Raw genomic sequence first — 21895 nt, forward strand, 5'->3', positions numbered from 1 at the left:
AAATCCCAAGTGTCCAGACGTGGGCTCATCATGGCAGGCTAGGAGAATGTCATCACGGAGGGTGGCAGGTACGACCAATAGATACTCTTTGTTGCTGGCACTCGAGTTTTTCTTGTAGAGGACATCCTTTCGGAGGCGGAATCTCGAGAGACTTCGAGAAATGTGTCGTGGGATTGTAACATTCTTGCCTTCTAGGTGATCGATGAGAAGGCGTATTTCGGCGTCCTCGCGCTGCCGTGTGATCAGGTCAGATGCGGTGAAGGCCCCAAGGAATGCGCAGTCTTTGTCCATGCCCTTATCGCAAGTTTTGACGGGAGTGCCCGACAACGTGTCCGCATCTTCGCGTTTGCGGCCCGATTTGTAGATGATGGTAACATTGAACTCCTGCAGACGGAGACTCCATCGAGCAAGTCGCCCGGAGGGGTCTCGTAAGTTGGCTAACCAACACAAAGAATGGTGGTCTGTCACCACCTTGAAAGGGCGACCGTAGAGATAAGGCCGAAATTTCATGATGGCCCACACAACCGCCAGACACTCTTTCTCGGGAGTGGAGTAGTTGATTGCGGCGCGTGAAAAGGTGCGACTGGCGTAAGCAATCACTCGCTCGACGCCTTCCTGGTGTTGAATGAGAACAGCGCCAAGACCGATGTTGCTTGCATCGGTATGCACCTCAATGTCAGCGTCTTCGTCAAAGTGAGCGAGAACGGGTGATTTCTGCAGGCGCTGCCGTAACTCGGTGAAAGCTGCATCCTGCTCATCCGTCCAAACGAAGGGTGTGTCTTCTCGCGTTAGGCGTATAGTGGTTCGGCGATCCAGGAGAAATTAGCGATGAAGCAACGATAGCAGGCACACAGACCGAGAAAGCGGCGTACTGCTTTCTCGTCACGAGGAGTCGGAAAAGCAGCAACAGCAGATGTTTTGTCTGGGTCAGGCTGGACACCGTCAGCGTTCACGACATGCCCGAGAAACTTCAACTCTTCGTAACCGAAGTGACACTTCTCTGGCTTAAGTGCGAGATTAGCGGAGCGGAGCGCCTCAAGTACTGCTTCTAAATGCTTCGGATGTTCTTCGAAGGTCGCCGCAAACACGACATCATCATCTAAGTATACTAAACAACTGTGCCACTTCAGACCCGTCAGAACAGTGTCCATCATTCTCTGGAATGTGGCCGGTGCAGAACACTGGCCAAATGGAAGTACTTTAAATTCGTACAGTCGATCCGGAGTAACAAAGGCCGTTTTTCGCGATCTCGTTCGTCAACTTCGATTTGCCAATATCCACTCTTCAAACCTATGGATGAAAAATACCTGGTTCGCCGCTGCCGATCTAACGAATCATCGATCCGCGGAAGCGGATAAACGTCTTCTTTTGTGACGGTATTCAACTTTCTATAGTCAACACAGAACCGAAGAGTTCTGTCTTTCTTTCTGACAAGGACAACCGGCGACGACCAAGGGCTTTGGGATGGTTGTATGACGTCATTGTCAAGCATTTCTTTCCCTTGTGCATTAAGGCGTGATAACTTTTCTAAGTTCCGTCGCTAGTTTTCCGCACAAGATCGAGTAGTCGACACTCGTGTCCAATAACGCACTAACGTGGCGGCCGTCGAGCACAACAGGTATGTCTAGCGAGAGTCTGTCGCTGAGTTCAGCTGCTGTTGTCATTGAATCGTGGTGAATAGACCATGCTCGCGTCAATAGGAGGTCTTCGGAAGGGCGATTATCAGCGGCCTCGCCCCCCGGAGGTCGCTGTTCTTAGTTTTCCTGGCGAGGGCTTGGCGATCGTCCCTGCGCTGCCATTGGAAGGCTCCTAGGAGCTGGGGAAGATCGCCTGGGGGACGGTGAGCGCGACTTCCGCCGTGGGAAGAGTGGCATACCCTGCTGGTTCAGGTACTCTTCAATCGCCCTAGGCCTTTCGCCATATCTGGGCCTTGGTGAATCTGTAGCAAAACCTTGCAGTCCCGAGGCGGCGGTATGGGCACTCGCGGAATACGTGACCGACTTCTCCACAGTGATAGCACAGAGGCCTTCTGTGGGGGTATGCCAGACGTCAGACTTGCTTTCGAGCGGGCGCCGATCCTCCATACGTTGGATCGGTTGCACTGATGGGAGCGGCGGGACATATGACGCGGCTTAAGACGTGGCGGGGATGAAATGGGTCGGAGCGCAGACAGGGACTCGCCCCAAAACTTCCGCATACGATGGCCGCTGCAACTGTGCTGTCACAGGCAGCGCATTGCTGCTTGGGACGGGACCTTGGATCGCTTGCTGCACTTCACTTCCCACGAGGGCAGAAATGGAACCCAGCGTGGGCTGAGGCAGGCGGCTGAGCTGTTGAAGCTCATCATGAACGACAGAGCGGATAAGGTCTAGGAGAACGTCTAGGTTTCCAAAGGCAACCGCGTCTGCCAGTGAAGCAGCATTCACGTGCTTGTCATACGTAGCTGAGCGCTGGTCCGAAGGTGAAGTAGTGTTCATTTGCCTTTCATAGAAAGCTGAGCGATGGTGCAGCATCTTTTCCATCGTGGTAGCTTCGGTTAAGAATTCACCCACGGTCTTCGGCGGGCTTCGAACCAGGCCAGCAAATAGCTGTTCTTTAACTCCCTGCATTAGATGGCCAGCTTCTTTTCCTCTGGCATGGTAGGGTCCACCTGACAAAAGAGGCGTGTCACATCCTCTACGTACGACGTCATGCTCTCATTAGGCAGATAAATGTAGGATCGGAGCGTCCGTTCGGCTCGTTCGCGGCGATCAGCATTGGTGTATGTCTCCAGCAAGGCACAGCGAAACTTGAGCCACGATTTGAGGAGCCCTTCTCGGTTCTCGTACTAAGTGTGAGCACCGTCCTCCAAGCTGAAGTAGACATTTCTCAACTTCGACACATCACTCCATTCGTTTATCTCGGCAACGCGCTCAAACTGGTTTAACCAGTCTTTTACATCTTCGAAGACATCCCCGTGGAACACTTTCGGCACTCCGAGATTCTGCGGCAGGTACTGAGTTGCCGTTGTGGCTATACCTTGCATATTGGTCGATAGAGAAGTCGATGTTCCTTTCATACCGGTCCGTGGGGGCGTCGATGTTGTTGCGGAGAGGTGGTCAAGCTCCGGAGGTAATCCTCGGATTCTCTTACTGGCCCGGTGAACAGGGGTGTCCACTAGTAAAGGGCTGGTACTCCTGCTACCAGAAGGGGTTTGTGGCATTGGATGAACTGTACCCCGCACCTCCACCAGTTTTGTCATGAAAAGCCAGTTGAAGATCTACCCGGCGTCGGCGAGACAGACAATTGTACAAGATGGCGTACACAAAACTCAAACCGGCGCACTCAGCCTCTGCTTCTTCTTCAGTGCCCACCTCTTGCTGAGCGCGCGTTCCAGTCACTTCTTTCTCAGCGCTGGCGCGTGACACCTAGCGGCAATATGCAATCATGCCAAACCAATCAGCAACTGTTGGTGGACATTTGAGAGAAGCTGCGTTTGTGGTGCATAAACACACATGTGCATCCATTCCCAAATGGTTTTACTATACACTAAGCATCCACTGTACCAAAATAGTTGGATTAAGTAAATATGAGCTCACAAGGATTCATGGTAGATTTCACTGAAAAAAATTATCAAACCTTAGGTTAAAACAGTCTCGGAAGAGAACAGCAATTTACAATAGGTAGCGAGGCACTGGAAGTGGTAGGGGATTACACCTAGTTAGGGCACGTAGTGACAGCGGATCTGGATCATGAGACGGAAATAGTCAGAAGAATAAGAATGGGCTGGGGTGCGTTTGGTAGGCATTCTCAGATCATGAACAGCAGGTTGCCATTATCCCTCAAGAGAAAAATGTATAATAGCTGTGCCTTACCAGTACTCATCTAAGGGGCAGAAACCTGCAGGATTACCAAAAGGGTTCTACTTAAATTGAGGACGACGCAACGAGCTATGGAAAGAAGAATGATGGGTGTAACGTTAAGGGATAAGAAAAGAGCAGATTGGGTGAGGGAACAAACGCGAGTTAATGACATGTTAGTTGAAATCAAGAAAAAGAAATGCGCATGGGCAGGACATGTAATGAGGAGGGAAGATAACCGATGGTCATTAAGGGTTACGGACTGGATTCCAAGGGAAGGGAAGCGTAGCAGGGGGCGGCAGAAAGTTAGGTGGGCGGATGAGATTAAGAAGTTTGCAGGGACGGCATGGCCACAATTAGTACATGACCGGGGTTGTTGGAGAAGTATGGGAGAGGCCTTTGCCCTGCAGTGGGCGTAACCAGGCTGATGATGATGATGAAGTTTAAAACACTAAACAAATGTTTTAATTTGAAGCATAAATACTAGGGGGTGCTAATATGCAAAAATTTTGAATAGTATCGAACATTATATTTTTAATATTCATATTCGATTTGAAAATAGGTATTCAAAAATTTTCGAATATTCGATTGGATATGAATAGTCTAAACAAATCGAATATATTGCTGGCTGTGCATGAGCAAACATGGTTCTTAGCATTTATTTCTGCCTAATCTAAGAAAGTGTGTTTGATATTGTGTTGAATTTTGCCATAATTTTATGCTGCTGGCAAAATTTCACCTGTAGAACCCACTTAGCCACTGGATGTCTAAGCTTTGCAGGATGCCAGCCTCTGTGTAGCAAGAAGCACAGGTTTGCGAACAGCGAAGGTGCACTTCTTTACAGATTCCACCCTCAATCGTGCTTAAAAGCAAATGTGACGAGTGACAGCTTGTACAGGGTGAAATGGCTTTGAGTTTACAAGAAATTGATGCAGTACAATAAGGCACAGGTTGGTGAGAACGGACAACTATCGGAAATTACTTGATTTTTCAAAGCTAACATAAGCTAAATACACAATCTTTTTGTATAATGGCTTTCTATTAATTTTTTTACTATTGACAATATTAACTGCTGTGTTCCAAAATGTTACAATAAACCAACTTGCTAATGGGCAGAGTGGGCAAGGCGGCAGCAATCCCGGCAACATGCTGAACAATCCCTTTTGCTTCATGCTACAGGTTACGCTGCTTACTCTCGGAAACCAAGCTTCGACTAGCGCCTGTGCTGCTTCGACAACGTTGGTGGGTGTGGACCAAGACGCTGGCGTGCATTCATCGACACGTGGTGAATGCGGCATCATGAATCGGCAAAGTTTTCCATGCGGCACAAGTCCGGGTATCGCCTCCACAACAGTGACGTCAAGTCACATGCCCCATCAGACAGCTATAAAGGCGCCGGACGAGCTGTGCTTCACCAGTGGGCAAGGCGGCAGCAATCCCGGCAACATGCTGAACAATCCCTTTTGCTTCATGCTACAGGTTACGCTGCTTACTCTCGGAAACCAAGCTTCAACTAGCGCCTGTGGTGCTTCGACAACGTTGGTGGGCGTGGACCAAGACGCTGGCGTGCATTCATCGACACGTGGTGAATGCGGCATCATGAATCGGCAAAGTTTTCCATGCGTCACAAGTCTGGTTATCGCCTCCACAACAGTGACGTCAAGTCACGTGCCCCATCGGACAGTTATAAAGGCGCCGGACGAGCTGTGCTTCACCAGTGGGCAAGGCGGCAGCAATCCCGGCAACATGCTGAACAATCCCTTTTGCTTCATGCTACAGGTTAGTAGATATATGCCAACTCGTGGTTATCGATCGGATAACCGGTTTTTGCTGCTGCTGCCCTGCCCACTGCGTGTTAATTATTTTTTGTCTAGTATAATTAGCTCATTAATTAGAGATATTCTGGTCTGCGGAGACTTGGAAGAAAATCCAGGTCCAACAGAAAAAGATCTCTTGCTAGAACTGTTAAATGGGCAAAGTAAAATTCTTTCTACTATACATGATATGCAAGCAACACAGAATGAAATGCAAAGGAACCTATCAAAATTAACAGAAAGAACTGATGACATCGAGCGACGATTGGGTGGTTTAAGTGCACTGAACTCTAACGTAGAAAGCATCAAAACAACAATAACGAACCTCGAGGAAGAACTCGTTAACATTAGGGAACATGTTGATGATCTAGAAAACAGAAGTAGGAGAAATAACTTAATAATTTATGGCTTACATGAACCTAGAGTTGAAACTTCAGAAGACTTAGAACGAAATGTGAAAGATGAAGTCTTTAGTAAAAAACTAGGCATTAACGTAACAGGCATAGAAAGGTGTCACAGACTCAGAAGAAAAGACGAAAATAAAACCCGTCCAGTGATTCTAAAATTTCTTGACTACCGAGAGAAGAATGCCCTGCTTAGAACATCGCATAAACTAAAGGGCAGTGAACTGTCACTATCTGAAGACTTTTCTAAGCGAGTATGTGACACACGGAGGCTTTTATGGGAGAGTTCTAGGAAAGAAAGGCAGAAAAACATGAAAGTAAAGCTGCATTACGATAAGTTGAGCATCAACGGGATTTTGTTTGGTTGGGATGCTGAAAAAAAATGCCGTTATAAGCTGAAGAAATCAAGTTCTCAAAATTGACAGACTAAGCGCAGGCGTGGCTCTTTAGGAATACTTAACGTAAATTGTAGGAGCATTATAAACAAGCGTACAGAGTTAGAGGGAATTCTTTTGTCGTATAACCCAGATATCGTTGTATTGATGGAGACATGGTTAAATGAAGAAATATATGATAGCGAGTTCATTCCACTTGGGTATAGCGCATTCAGAAAAGACAGAGGTAGCCGGGGCGGAGGTGTAGCCATCCTTTTCAAGGATAACATTAAGCTCTTAAAGATGCCTGATTTATCAGATGTTGAATGCATATTTTGCAAGGCCTACCATGAAAATATTCGATATGTCATAGCTGCTCTGTACCGACCTCCTAATTCTGGTGTTGAAGTTTTGGATTCTTTGAAGCTATACATGAGCGAGCATGTGAAACCCGCTGACCGCATTATTCTCTCGGGAGATTTTAACTTGCCAAGCATTGATTGGGAAACGATGTCGGTCAAAAGTGATAACGACAACTTAGGGGAGGCCATGCTGGACATTGTCTTTTCTTTTAATTTATTACAGTTAGTGGATACCTGTACTAGAATACAGGGTAATTCTGAAACAATCCTGGACCTCTTTTTTGTAAGTGGGACCATAAGTAGTCACACTAAGTGCGATGTATTTCCCGGTATATCGGATCACGAGGCTGTGTTACTAACCATAAATAATATGAATTGGAAAGACAGCTTTAGCGCTGTCCGATTCCGCAATTTCTCCCGAGCTGATGATGTTTCGATTATAGATACGCTTTCGTTTTACTTAGATTCATTTTCAGAGAATATTGTAGATGTGCAGGAACTATGGGAACGCTTTAGGAGTATTGTTAATAAATGCATTGAAAAATATGTACCAACTATTGTTAAGAAAAGAAAAAAGAATCCCTGGATTTCTTGGGAGACGCTGAGATTGAAAAGGCAGCTCAAGAGGTTAAAAGATAAAATGAAAAAATCAAGCAGTGCTTCACCAGATCAACTGCAGAAATGTCTCTCTCTTTCATCTAAACTTCGGATCCAATTATCTACTGAGAAACAACGTTACTATGAAGAATCATTGCCTAAATTCATCACAGCGTCTCCAGATAGATTTTGGCGGGAGGTGTCACCGAAACATTGCCAATGCGATGTTTTTGAAGTTGATGGCATTCACTTGAATGATGAAGAAAAGATTGCTAACTTATTTAATGAGCATTTCCACTCAGTTTTTACTAGTGATGATGGTGTCTTACCTATGTTTGAGAATTGTTTGCCCCCTATTTCTGATGTATCAATAAGCAAACAGGGTATATTCCACATGATTTTAAAACTTGATGAAAAGAAAAGTTCAGGCCCAGACGATATACCCAACACTTTCCTAAAAAGGTATGCCGAATGGGTTTCGAAATATTTGTACATTGTGTTTTTACGTTCCTTGGAAGAAGGTCAACTCCCGAATGAGTGGAGAACAGCCCGAGTAACACCACTTCATAAACAAGGTGCCAAACAGTCTATAAAGAATTACCGTCCCGTATCTTTAACCTCTAACACTTGCAAATTATTAGAGCACATAATACATAAACATATCGTGGATTTTTTAGATACACATAACACCTTAACAAAATGCCAGCATGGATTTCGGAAAGGGTACTCGACTTGTACGAAGCTAGTTGCTACTATCCATGATTTTGCCGTATCTGTAAATAACGTAAAACAAATTGATGCAATTTTTATGGACTTCTCCAAAGCTTTCGACAAAGTATCACACAGTAAATTGTTATTTAAATTAAATAGTCTGCTTAAAAACTCTCAACTTGTTAATTGGATATCAGCGTATTTGAACAATCGCCATCAGTTTGTTGCGTTCAAAGGACATCAATCTAACTAGTTACCAGTAAAATCGGGTGTCCCGCAGGGCTCGGTCCTAGGGCCACTCCTTTTTCTTATGTATGTAAACGACATGGTAGAAGGCATCTCGGTCAAAATAAAATTATACGCGGACGATTGTGTTCTATATACGGAGGTTAATGATCAATCTGATCAGTCATTGTTAAACAATGATTTTCAGCGTGTTGCTTCTTGGTGTAAGCGGTGGCAGATGTGTATAAACTTCGACAAGACTGTTTTCATGCAGATCACTCGTAAGAAGAGGCCCTTATCGTTTCCGTATAATTTTAACGATGTGCTTTTGTCTGAAGTGTCTGAATACAAATATCTTGGGATATGGATTTCAAACAATCTTAGGTGGAACAAACATATTCACTACGTTACAGCGAATGCTTATAGATAGTTATTCTTTTTAAGAAGAACATTAACTTTGGCTACCCCTGCTGTAAGAAGATTAGCATACACATCCATTGTCCTCCCAGTCTTAGACTATGCTGCTATAATATGGGACCCCTATACAAAAGGTAATATTATGAAACTAGAGAATGTCCAAAAAAAAGCCGTACAGTTCATTTATAACAACTTTCGACGTAGCTCAATCACTGAACTACAAGCTCGCGCTAACCTAATCCCTTTATCCGATAGAAACCACTCATCGCGACTAAAATTTTTATATCAATTAGTTAAGGGGCACTATAAAGTCGACGTTAGCGAATGGATTACATTTTCTTCCGGTTATTCGACACGCCAAAGACATGAACTAACAATAACACCTTTTCGTTCTCATAATGACTCTTTCAAGTATTCATTTTTTCCACGAACAGTCAGAGACTGGAATAATCTCAGCAGCTGTATCGTTCAAGCAGACTCTTTGTCAGCTTTCGCATCCCTTCTTGATGGCTGAAACAAAATTGGTAATATTATAGTGACTGTCTATATGATTTATGCGTTGAGTGTTCGTCTATTTCATTTGCACATTTGATAAATGTTTCGCTTAATTTTTCTTTTATTCTTTCTTGACTGTGACCTAGGCATGTACATATGTTTCGTTTGCCATTATGTTGTATTTTCTCTCATGTATTGTAACCCACCCTGCTAAAATCCCGGTGGGGATTGCAGTATCAATAAATAAATAAATAAATAAATAAATAAATAAATAAATAAATAAATAAATAAATAAATGCACAATATTCGATCCGGTTTTGATGCTAAGTATTTGTATTCGATTCAAATGAGAAAATTTTAATATTTGCACCCCCCGACTAAATATAGTTCTTCAATATTCCCAAAGTCTTCCCTTACTTATGAGCCAGGTGTGCCCTTAATTGGCACTTCTGCCCCAAGTTCATAAGCTCTGGACAACCTTTGCACATCAATTTTTCTCTGAATGTAATACGGGACCAAGCCTGAAAGGAAATGCAAGATCTCAGTGCACCGACTAGCCATGTTCACCTATTCCCATTTTTAAGAAGCAAACGCAAAAGGAGCTAATCCTACATAGTGCACTGTCAAAGTGCCCCTACCTGTCACCACGCAGGTCATCATAGAGCTGAGAAGAAATGAGTGTGGGTTGACAGAAGGGCTGCACGGTTTCCGTGTCATGGGCCAAAGGCAGGAGTTCATCCTGCAGGTCAACCAACAATGCATGTGCGTTAATACAGAGAAATATGAATTTAACTTTGGCTCATGCTACCAGTCTGGTTCTGCACTGGCACTACAAAGGTCTTCCACCACAAAGAGGCCCAACAAAACGAGTTACAAATTTTTACAAACAAATTTTTACAAACAAATTTTACGATTTTACAATTTTTCCAGCTGGCTAAATACAGTCTATCAACAAAATCAAGATTTTTTGACACCAATCATGCATTGAAAATTGGTACATACACATACATAAGCAAGAACACCTTTCACATTACTCATCAGAGCCATACAACTGGCTGCATCTACTTCAACATTGCCAGAAATCATTTCTGCGAGTTTCAAAGGCCTAATTTCATATTAGCAAGGGAACAAAATAGTATGCTGTGCACTAGAAAAGGTCATGCTGGTCACAAGCTCCAACAGTAATTAGTCCTGTAGTAAAAATAGTGCATCGAGTACTTTGGGCACAGCATTAATGTTACTGCAATGCTTGCAGCAGTAGTGAATGTCAAATGCACTCATAAAATGTGATGGGGACCAATCAAGTCACACTTGTGCTTCTTCGAAACAGTGGCTAAGGCAGGGAAACGATAATGTGGGAAATCATCTGTGTTCCTATCAGGGTTGTACCCAAGATGGGCCTTGACAGTTGGAATGGTTAGTTTGCATCCCTACCAATCTGTGAACTTCAAATTTCCCAAAAATCTTATGAACATGATTCAGAGGGGGGAGGTGGAGAATAGTACACATTTCTTTTTTTACCTTGCTTTGTGCACACGCCTTTTGTGGGATGCAAACACCCTTTATTAACGATGACTTACCTTTAGATGCATCACACAAGCAGCACCAAAGTTGAAACTATGAAGACTGACAAGCAACATAATGTTTTTAAGATCACAGTTACTTTTTCAGCAATACTGCTGCTGATTTCACCTGTTTCAGGAATTGGTCTGAAGCATGTACTTCTCCAGTGCCTTTTCACTATGTTTCAATGGAAGGTGTGGAGAGCAACAAAAGGAGAAAATTTTGCGGAAATAATAATTTTCCGTAAAACTTGATGCAACATTCATAAAATAATAAAAGGAGCCCAAATTTGTAAAGTATATGAACTTGAGCTGGTGTCGCGCACACAGTAAATGATCAGATCCCATTGGATGACAGTGAGCACTCACTGTCACACCACTGGTGAGATGAACAGCGGCACTGGGAAGCGAAGGCTTCGTGCTGCCGTTCACTTCGCCCCACATCCCCAAAACTTAGATTATGCAACCTGCAACACTAGGAGCATGGGAAGAAACCAGTCATCTTGACTCGCCCTTAGACTTTGCACCTGCAGCAGATAACCTCCAAGATACAGCACGCAGGCTGCTTATGCGTTTAGCCATGCGAACGAATGCCATGCACCACCATGGCCGAGCTTGATAAGCCGCATGCTCATCTTCCTTTAGCGTGTGCTTGGTCACGTGACCTCCAATATAGGGCACACATCAAGCCACTACTCAACTCACCTTCGCACTTTCCCTCCTCGCACCTGCAGCACACGGCACATGGGCTACTGATTCATACCACACTTTGATTTTACACAGAACATCACAGCAACAACGAAAATTGCCCCCCATCCCCTCTTCCTATTTGATATCGTGAGGAGCAGGTACCTCAACACAAGGGCAAGTACTGATGGTGCACTCGTGCTCATCTGTCTTGTTTTTGCTTGCTTCGAATCTTCATCACATTGAAAGCCACGAAGATGGAGCGCTTCGATTCAAATAAATACAGCGCTACCACACTGCCACACTATCTGTGTGGGCTGCAACTCATGCTGGTAGTCAACATGGATGCAGTAGTTGCTTCCTTGAAGGTGATCACGTTGATTAACAGGAATGAACATCCCAATGCAACAGCAGATGTACACTAGTAATTGTGGCAGCCTGCAGTGTTTAGCAGGCGTCTACTCTCGTTGGAATGTGGGTGCTAGGAAATAAACCTGCTCACTGAGCCTAAGTAGCAGGTGTCATTTTTCAAGAAATTTTTGTAGTAACTCAATTATTCCATAAATATCGAACCTACTTATAACAATATTCAAGTGCCCCAAAAATCCATTGTTATCACCAATCATTGTTGTAACCAGGCTGCATGAAAAAGAAAAATAGGGGGATGGCAGTGCTCCTCCCCACCATCTTCGTTCATCCGCCTGCTGATTGTGTTGACTCATTTCGCTGTTCAACTGAGCTTCCCACGCACTCTGATCACATGTAAAAAGCCACGGCTATTGCCATTCCAGAATGGATTGCTATAGCAACTTCAAGGAAGGGTCATGGGTGGCAAGTGACATGCAAGTTCCACTGAGGCATCACTTTGGTGGCTACAAAAGGGGCCTTAAAAATGCGAGAAGGTTGCCACAGCAGCCGGTCAGCTTGAGAAATCCAGCATAAATGCCAGGGCAAAATCACCACAAGCATCTCGCCACATACTTCTCACTGGATTGCATGAGAAAACCGCATGTTCGTCAGCTTTGCTTGTTTTACGCAAAACTTGCTGACAACCTTCTGCAAAGCATCCAGGTGCTCTATGTAGTGCTGCAGAAGGTCCCTAGCAATAACGAAGCCCCTGAGGGACTGAATCATCTGCAGGGCCTCCTGTGAGTACAATAGTGATGCAACCTGCCCTATTGTGCCATTGCTGCAGCTGTTGCTATCACTGTCAATATCCAATGCAAGTGCATTCGCGAAGATCACCTAATCAGTTGCAAGTTCTGATGTTTCTAATCCATCGTCCGCATGTAGAAAGGCTTAAGAGACTTGAAGCACCGTCGTCGACTGTGTACATAAGTTAAGGTATCACTTTATTAGTGGAGCTCTGAAGGCTTTGTATAAGTCACTGCTGTCTCAGACAAAGCACGCTTTCCTGAAGCAGTTTCTCACTGTAGAAGCACTTACTTCGAACCATGCGCCAAAGATAAACTACATGGCCATCAATAGATTGATCTGCAAGTCTGGTTGCTCCCTTCTTGTCTGTGTGGCCACGTCCGTCAACAAGACTAACTTGTTCAGAATGCAGCGACGATATGTGACCTTGAAATCGGCGATCACACCAGCGTCCATGGGCTACAAGCCTGCCATTGTGTTCGGCAGTAGGAAAACACTTCCACACTTAAAAGCTTAGGTATGGACTCGTGGGCAGTACAATTATTTAGGATGAGCCTTCCTCTTAGATCGCTTGATAAGTTGGTTGAAAGCCAAGAGCCACTCCCGAAAAAGTTCTCGCATCATCCACGCCTTCGAGTTGTGAAGGCGGCATATACCAGGGTCCTGGCAGCACTGTGGAAGCAGCAGGGATTTTTTTATTTCTCAATGACAAATGTGAGGCACTTCTCGTTCTTATCTATGTTGGCACACAAAAACAAAGTGAGGTGCAGCTCGCGGTTTTTGCCGCCGTTAGAAATGCCTCTTGTGAGTCCATGCGTTTTGGAAGGCAACATTTGGAACAACAGACCTGTTTTGTTGCCATTATCTATGTGAGTGTCAATGTAGTTGTCGAGGATGCGGGTAGCATTTCCTCCACCCACTTCTGCTTCACCTCCACCTCAAGCGAAGCTCCCTCGCCGGCGACGGCTTGTAAACAATACCGTGCCTTTCTTTGAAGCGCTGTATCCAGCCGCCACCTTGCTGGAAGTCCACATTGTTGGTGAGTAGGGGAAACTGCTTTGCCTTCGTGGCCAGAATTGGTTCGTTGATAGGCAAGTTCATGGCAGGAACACTGAAAAACCACTCGTAGAGGGCCTCTTCCACTTCCTAAAAGACACCTTGTCGAACGTGTTTGTGCCTGTTGTATACCGAGCAGTTTCATTTTTTGAACTTCTCTGCTGAGCAGATGTCAGTTGCGATGGTCCGTATTTCTTCACCAAGTCACACACTATTTTACTGTCTTTGTAGTTCTTCACGACTGTACTCCATTTCCAAATCTATAACAGTGTGCTTTCTTTTCACTGGCAATGTCGTGCATTGCCGATGATCAGCACATGCATAGGCCATCTTTCGTTTCGACGGCGAGTCAAACGAAACGGAGTAACTATGTGGCCAGGAACTATGCAACCAACAAAGATGTGCATGAGGAGCAGCTTAATCCGTTGGCAGAACTGCACGGAATGAGGGGCAAGCAAGCAATCTGGGAGCAGCGCTGTCAGTGCAGGTGGCGTCGACAATTCGCGTTTCGGAGGGTGGCGTGGCATGGAGGGGCGCTGGGAGAGGTGCGAGAGGCTGGTGATGCAGTGAAGGCTGGAAAACATGTTCTACTGTATGAGCACGCGGCGGCCATTGGAGCAGCGGGTGAGGGTGCAGAGACTTGAATTTCTTTCTTTGTTTTTCTTTTCAAGCATTTCATATTCCATTACCACTTGGTACAGACGCCCAGTAGCCAGACTTCATCGTTACAACCAATAATGTGGCAAGGAGGCATTGCAGTAAGTGGGCTATTTCACCACAGAAAACATATGAAAGTTGGTGGCATAGCAGCTTCTCATTGTTATAACCGATAATATAGTTATGGAAGGATAAAAGAAGAGAAAGAAAGAAGAAGATCGTGAGACACTGGCTGCTACGTGTTGCTGCTGGTCAGCTATCTTTACCACATTGACTCTGGTTGTATATATATCGTAAACACAGTCTGTCTACATTCCCAACATCCCCGTAACAATATTGTTATAACTGGCATCCTTATAAGCGGGTTTGACTGTACAATCAAGCAGCTATCACAGAGAGCTTCTCTTCTGTAGTTGCGCCTTGCCTCAGTGGCCACTTATGCACAGCCATGTGCAGGATTTCCAAGTAGACAGGCAGGCTCTGGAGGAACTCTTAGTGTAAGACGACTTTCTAGAATAAGCAGCTTGTCCCAGCCCACTCAATTCTAGCTGCCTTCATGAATCAGAGCAAGCTCTCCAACTTGTGGCATGCTCTGCAGCCACTGTTGCTAATTTTTCCATAATAACAGCTATTTTGACTGGCTTGTAGTGTGTTAGGATAGGATTTTTGAATTTGGAGGGGACAAAGTTCCTTTTTGAGAAGTGCTGGTTCATGACTGAGTTGTTTGCATGTGCCCTTCTATCTGGTGCACGTCTAACAGTGTGTTTCAAAGGGCAGCAGTACATGCTTCCTGTCACTTCGTGATAGTACAGTGATAGCTTTGAAAGCCCAGTAAACAAAGGCCTTATCACTGCAGCGCAGTAGTCACAAGCAAGCAATGTTCAAGCAGAATATAATGTTGGGCAAGTTGGTGCATAGCTTTAACGAAAGATTTGTGGCCTAAAGTAAGTGACAGGAAACACACAAGTCCTATCCTGTCTTTCTTGTGTTTCCTGTCACTCACTTTGCACCACAAACTTTCTGTTAAAGCAATGTTCCATGGTGAACAGCCTGTTGCTGTTGGCCCAGAGTAGCACAATGCACTGGATATGCAGGGGGTTCCTAAAGTATACTTACGTTGAAGGATTTATGTTTCAGCCATACTGCAGCAAAGAAGGCAACATGCCAAACACTGCTCCTGGCTTGTTAGTAAGCTTAGCGATTGATGGGAATCAAATCAACATCAAGGCTATGAGAACGCTGTGGCTGGACACGCGAGCTCAGCAGCAGAACACCGTCACCTCCATACCACAGTGTTAATTTCAAAGATTAATCACTCCATGACAAGTTTAGCATAGCAGCCAAGGCACAGGTGGTTTGCATGCATTAGTATACTGCAGGCTGGCTAAGGTGCTTTCATGCCTTTGCCCATTGCACGAGGACCAGCACAATTAAAATGCCCACTATAGGGCTGTGGTGAGGAGTTCTCCCAAATGGCATTTTGAGACATGCATGCACCATAATCTACAGCAAGGTCCCATTTAGGTGGTTAGCACATTAGCATTGTGACGTTTACACCAGGCCACGCCATGTCAATGCAGAAGACGTGAAAACTTCCTACATAGCCATTTCACCATGGCTTGCTCTGGCAGAAGAAAGAAAGTCCCAGATGCTTTGCCGGATCCATAACATCCAAGGCTGCACTGGCACTTTGCCAATTGTTCACTTGCTCAAATGATGGCACCTGTCCTTCAATCAACATTGCTCTTGCAGCTATAAGAAATTACTGCATAAGTAGTATGCTAATAACACAACTATCGACAAAATTTTCATAGCAGTCTTAATTGTTGTATCGTCATGGCACCACACGTGCCTATGAAGCTGGGCGCACCTGCTGTAATCACTTTCTTCCCTTACTCTCTATTTGTCCCTTCCCCTCTTTCTTGCTGTGTGCTATATATTGCACGCGATACCCGTAATAAACGTTCTTTGCTCGGTTGACCTTCTTGGGAGTACGTGGTTACTTCAGTGGCGATGAGGGTGGGACGAGCCTGCCGCCCACCAGCAACACCTTGGTGGCCATGGCCGGATACGCAAGCCCATCGCAGTTCGAGGAAGCTACGGACATATCTAGTGCAGCTAGAAGCTTTCTTTGAAGGCAACGGCATCACGGAAGAAAAGAACAAGCGAGCATTGCTCGTAGCAGGGCTGAGCACTCAAACGGTGGCCGTCGTTAGTGGACGCTGCGCGCCAACAAAGGTGAACGAGCTGTCGTACAATGAAGCACTCGACATACTGCAGAAGCATTTTTCGCCCCGCCCGAATAAAACAGCGCAATCCTACAAATTTTTCTCACGCAACCAGATGCCAGGACAGCCAGTCAGAGATTTTCTTGTAGCCATTCGGCAATTGGCGGATACCTGCAACTTCGGCACTTCACCTGACAGGATGCTCTGGGACCGTATAGGTTGTGGCTTGCCAGACAACTTGGTACGTCATCAACCGCTTTCGAAGGCATCCTTAACAAGAAGCGAAGCAGAGGAAATTGCCTTAGCAGTGGAAATGGCGGAAGAAAACGTGAAGACGTTGAAGACTGCGCCTGAAGACGAAGGCGTACACATATTAAGAAACATGTATGCACGACGTGAAAGTCGGCCACGATGCTTCAGGTGTGGAAAAACAGGGCACGACCCCAGAACCTGCCGGTTCCGTTCGGCGAAGTGCTACTGGTGCTAGCAGCACGGTCTTGTTCGCAAGATGTGTCCTGGACAAGCAGACAGCAAAACGAGGGAACCATTCACGTGGCCACACCAGCAAATTAATGCCGTGCATCCGTCAGCAGGAAACTGCAACGATCCGGGATTAGAAGCTCTGTTCCTCGTTGAAACGGCAGATAATTTCGTTGGGAACATTCACACTGTAAAAGCAATAATGTCCACTCTACTTTGGAATGGAATAGCGATCAAGATGCAGCTGGACACAAGGTCCCCGGTTTCTATCATCACTTAGCCCACCTACATACAGCATCAAGATGCCTGGCCGAAACTGCAAGAATCGCCGCTCAAGTTGTCATGCTTCCTTGGACCACTGCCGGTGCGTGGCCAGTTACAGCTCGACGTGTCCTTGGGTTCGAAGACTACGAAAGCCACATTAGCGGTGCTGAGTTGTTCTGGGCCGAACCTGTGTGGCCGGGACGTCATGACAGCGCTGGACCTTCTTGGGGAGCTGGTGCTCAGCGCAATGCAGGAAGGTGAGAGTGCAGCCATTCGTGAAGTTGACAATGGCGTTCAAGTCTTGTTAGAAGAATTTTTCGACGTGTTCTGACCCGAGTTAGGGCTCATAAAGGGACCGCCCGCCTGTTTACCATTGCGGGATGATGCTGTTCTTCGGTTCTGTAAGGTGCGGCCGGTGCCGTACGCGTTGCACTCAAAAGTGGAGGCCGAAATTTATCGCTTAATTGAAAATGGAATTCTTGCAGCGGTCGCACATTCGGAGTGGGCGGCACTCGTGGTGGCGGTGGTAAAGCGTAACGGAAACATTCGTTTATGCAGCGATTTCAAAACTACTGTCAACCAAGCCTGCCATACCATCCAGTATCCTCTCCTGTGCATAGAGGACATCATGGCGACAAACGGCAGTGAACTTTCTACAACTATCAATCTCCGGGACGCCTACAATCAAATTGTGTTAAGACGAAGAATCGCAACTGCTCACGGCGGTGAATACACAGAAGGGCCTTTTTTGCTTCACACACCTTCCATTCGGAGTAGCCTCTGCGCCAGCGCTATTTCAGCAACGCATGAAAACAATTTTGCAAGGACTGCCCAGAGTACAGGTATATTTTGACGACGTAATCATTGCACAAAAGCGGAATGATGCCGCCACCTTACGCCGAGTTCTGGGAAGGTTCCGCGAGTTCGGGGTGCGGCTGAATCGGGAGAAGTAAAGATTTCGTGAGAATGAGGTTGATTTTTTGGGTTACAAAATCAACGATAAGGGCGTGCATGCCAAAAGGGAAAATCTTGAGGCTATTCTGGACGTCGGCACACCCACGGGAGTGCCCGAGTCAAGGTCATTTTTGGGTCTGGCCACCTATTACCAAAAGTTTCTACCACAGGCAGCCAGGATCCTTGCACCTCTGTACGAACTATTGCGCGCCAGGACGGAGTGGAAGTGGGGCATTGCTCAGCAGCAGGCATTCCAAGAGGTCAAAGCACTTATAAGTAAAGCAGAAATTCTTGCCCATTACGACCCAGACAAACCATTGGTACTAGAACATGACACTTCATCAGTCGGCATTGGAGCCATCCTTTCTCACGACACAGCTGAGGGGATGAGGATACCTACTGGCTTCCGCTCCCGCACACTCACAGACGCAGAGCGGAAGTATTCGCAGCTTGAAAAAAAAAGCCCTGGCATTAGTGTTTGGAGTGGCGGAATTCCGGGTATATTTGTTGGGTAGGAAATTCACACTTCTGACTGATCACAAGCCATTAGTCAGTATTTTCAATCCAGATAAGCCGGTTCCAGCTATGGTGGCTGCCCGCATACAGCGGTGGGCCCTCCAGTTGAGCACCTACTCCTACATCGTCAAGTTCAAGGATGGCAAGGCGAATGTTCCGGCTGATGCACTCAGCCGTCTGCCACGAGCAGTGCCTTCCAAGGAAGTGTCCGGAGACGAGGACGGCGCTGATGACTGTGAGTACATACTTCTCACCGCCTGTTTGGACAGTAGAGTGCTGTCAGCCAAACAACTGGCCCGCTATACGGGAGGAGTTACTTGTGGTGCGGAAGTGGGTGCAGGAAGGATGGCCTCGGCATTTAGATGCGAAGCAAGTCACTCTGAAGCCGTACCTAGTCCGGAGGGACAAGCTAACTGTGAGAGAAGGCCTGGTGTTCTGGGGCCACCGAGTCGTCGTGCCTAAAGCAGCCAGGAACGCAGTGTTGCAGCTGATTCATGAGACACATAAAGGAATCACCACGATGAAGAGACTAGCTCGCTCGCTGCTTTGGTATCCCGGCATTGATAAACAGATTGAGCAGCTCGATAAGATGTGCCACTAATGTGTTCAAGCTGCACCGATGCCTCCACGCCAGGTACCAGTCCCGTGGCTGGAAACCAGGCAGCTGTGGTCTCGTCTGCACATTGATTTTGCGGGTCCGGTGGATGGCTACATGCTATTAATTGTGGTCGATTGCCACAGTAAGTGGAGGGAAGCTGTGCCTTTGCGAACTTCCACAACTGGGACGACCGTAGATGCCCTGCACACCCTCTTTGGCACTTTTGAGTTGCTGAGCACAATCGTCACAGATAATGGGCTGCAGTTTGCAAACCGGGAATTCCACACTTTCACTTTGGTGAATGGAATAAAGCACATGCGCACTGCACCATATCACCCTCAATCGAATGGGTTGGCAGAACGAGCGGTGCGTACCATAAAACAAAGCCTGCAGAAAAAGAGGCAAGGATCAATGAAAACGCGGCTGGCCAGGATCTTGCACAACTACCGGCGAATGCCGCTGTCGGGTGGAAAAACGCCGGCTATGCTGCTGATAGGGAGTGAGCTACGCTCCCGATTAGATAACTTGTTGCCGTCAGAAATACAGCATTACAGTTACCCTTTTGCCGATGATTTCTTGCAGAAGGATAAACCAATTTGGGTGCGAAACTACGGTTGCCTCGGAGACCCATGGACTCAAGCACGTGTCCAAACAACAGAGGGGTCTCGTATGGCGACTGCTGAGGGACTGGAGGGTGAACTAATGCGACGACACATGGGCCAAGTGCAACAGCGTGTGGTGGTGCAGGACTCGGAGCAAGTGCAGCCGCGTCTCTCAGCCAGAGGCGACAGAGCCGTCGACAAGACTGCTAGTGCGAATACGATGGATGAGACCACAACCCTGGAACTACGAAGGTATACCCGTTCGAGAGGTCCCCCTGACAGGTTCTCTCCCTAAGAGAAGAGGAGACTGTTGTATCGTCATGGCACCGCACGTGCCTATGAAGCTGGGCGCACCTGCTGTAATCACTTTCTTCCCTTAATCTCTATTTGTCCCTTCCCCTCTTTCTTACTGTGTGCTATATATTGCATGCGATACCTGTAATGAACGTTCTTTGCTTGGTTGATCTTCTTGGGAGTACGTGGTTACTTCATTAATTAAGGGTGATTATTCAGGACATTAGCCAGTGGTTCTGTAACAAAAACTATTTGCATGGCTTTATTGTGCAGACCTTGACTTACCAATATTTCTGATCTAACTCCTTGACTTTGCATGCAAAGTGATTAAGGCAATTTTACAATTTAGTATAAGTTACAACATAGAGCTTTGAAAGCCTCTGCATAGAACCTCTAGGAATTTGGCAGAATATCATAGAACAGGTTTTGAGAGATGTCACAGCCATTTTAGGATTTTGCACTGAGGACCACTTTGTTGCGGAACCAAGAAACTGTAATGCTTATCAGTGCATTAGGCCATACTGCTATCTAACCTCAACTTTAGTGTCATTAAACCATTCGAAGGCCATCGAACCATGAATGTTCTTCCCCATGAAATTTGTGCAGTGTCAAGAGAGAGTGCTGAATGTGATGGACATTCACAGCAAAAGGTGAAAAAACCTCTGGTCACCTGTGGCCTGGTACTACATGCAACTAAAGGGATGAGGACCATAGTGCACCTACATTTATACCTGTAGCGTGCCAGTACCATGCATGATTACGAGACCCTTGTCTGAATTGTATGCAATATTTTTAGCATTGACCTATATCTGTATCAAATCAATAAAGCATTTAAAAAGTGCTACATGCACTTAAGTCACTAGAATAGCATACTTGATTACATAGAATAGAAAGCACCTTCACACATTTGCTTGTTTAAAGTATTGGTTCTGCAACTTTTAGCCACAACAGAGCAATATGTAGTGGAGCACAAATATATACAGCAGGCAAGACAACAGGCATAACACTGTGTTACTAACACCTGACATTTTGCAGTAGGTGGTTGATAAATATGTACAACCCCAGCCTGGGCATCTAACCTTTTGGCCATCAAAAGCCATATAATCAATGCTGTTGAACATCAATCAAGAAGAAAATGAAATCTTCAAACATCTTCCTCAAAAGCTCACCTAGATGTTCATTACTCCGGGTCGCAAGGTGATGGCCCTTGCACTAGACAGTTCGCTCATTAGCGGTTGAAACAAATCACTTCATATCAAAGCAATGTAGCTCACAAGTTGCACAAACAGGCATGTATGAATAGAGATGGGAAGGCAGATGCATTACCAATATTTACCAACAATCAACTGCAGGCTAAGTTAATTTCATGATGTGTGCCCTACGTTTCTTTTCATCTCGCCAGACACCTTCAGCTGCCAAATTGGCTTATATATGACCACTGGCTCCGTGTATACTTCTGCTGTCCTCCTGTGCTCACATTACACTATGTACAATGCAATCTTGTTGTTTATAGTAAGCAGTTTTCAAATAGGACACAAGTAAAAGACACAATATAAGCACTGAATAACAGCTGTGGATCTATTCCCATTCGCTAAAATATATAA

At 45.8% G+C, this 21895-nt stretch overlaps 1 protein-coding gene and 1 pseudogene across 11 annotated transcripts in view; one reads left to right on the forward strand and one right to left on the reverse strand.

Moving 5' to 3' along the window:
* The window catches only part of Wnk (Wnk kinase), a 540152-nt gene that overhangs the window by 245789 nt on the left and 272468 nt on the right, over positions 1–21895 (reverse strand). For all 11 annotated transcript variants that reach the window (XM_065456126.1, XM_065456128.1, XM_065456129.1 and 8 more), the window contains one exon: positions 9877–9977. In XM_065456126.1, coding sequence (XP_065312198.1) covers positions 9877–9977 — 101 coding nt within the window. The remainder of the gene's footprint in view (positions 1–9876; positions 9978–21895) is intronic.
* Positions 16416–20571, forward strand: LOC135921797 (uncharacterized; annotated as a pseudogene).

Source organism: Dermacentor albipictus, chromosome 6 (genome assembly GCF_038994185.2).
Source record: "Dermacentor albipictus isolate Rhodes 1998 colony chromosome 6, USDA_Dalb.pri_finalv2, whole genome shotgun sequence".
Taxonomy (NCBI): Eukaryota; Metazoa; Arthropoda; class Arachnida; order Ixodida; family Ixodidae; genus Dermacentor; species Dermacentor albipictus.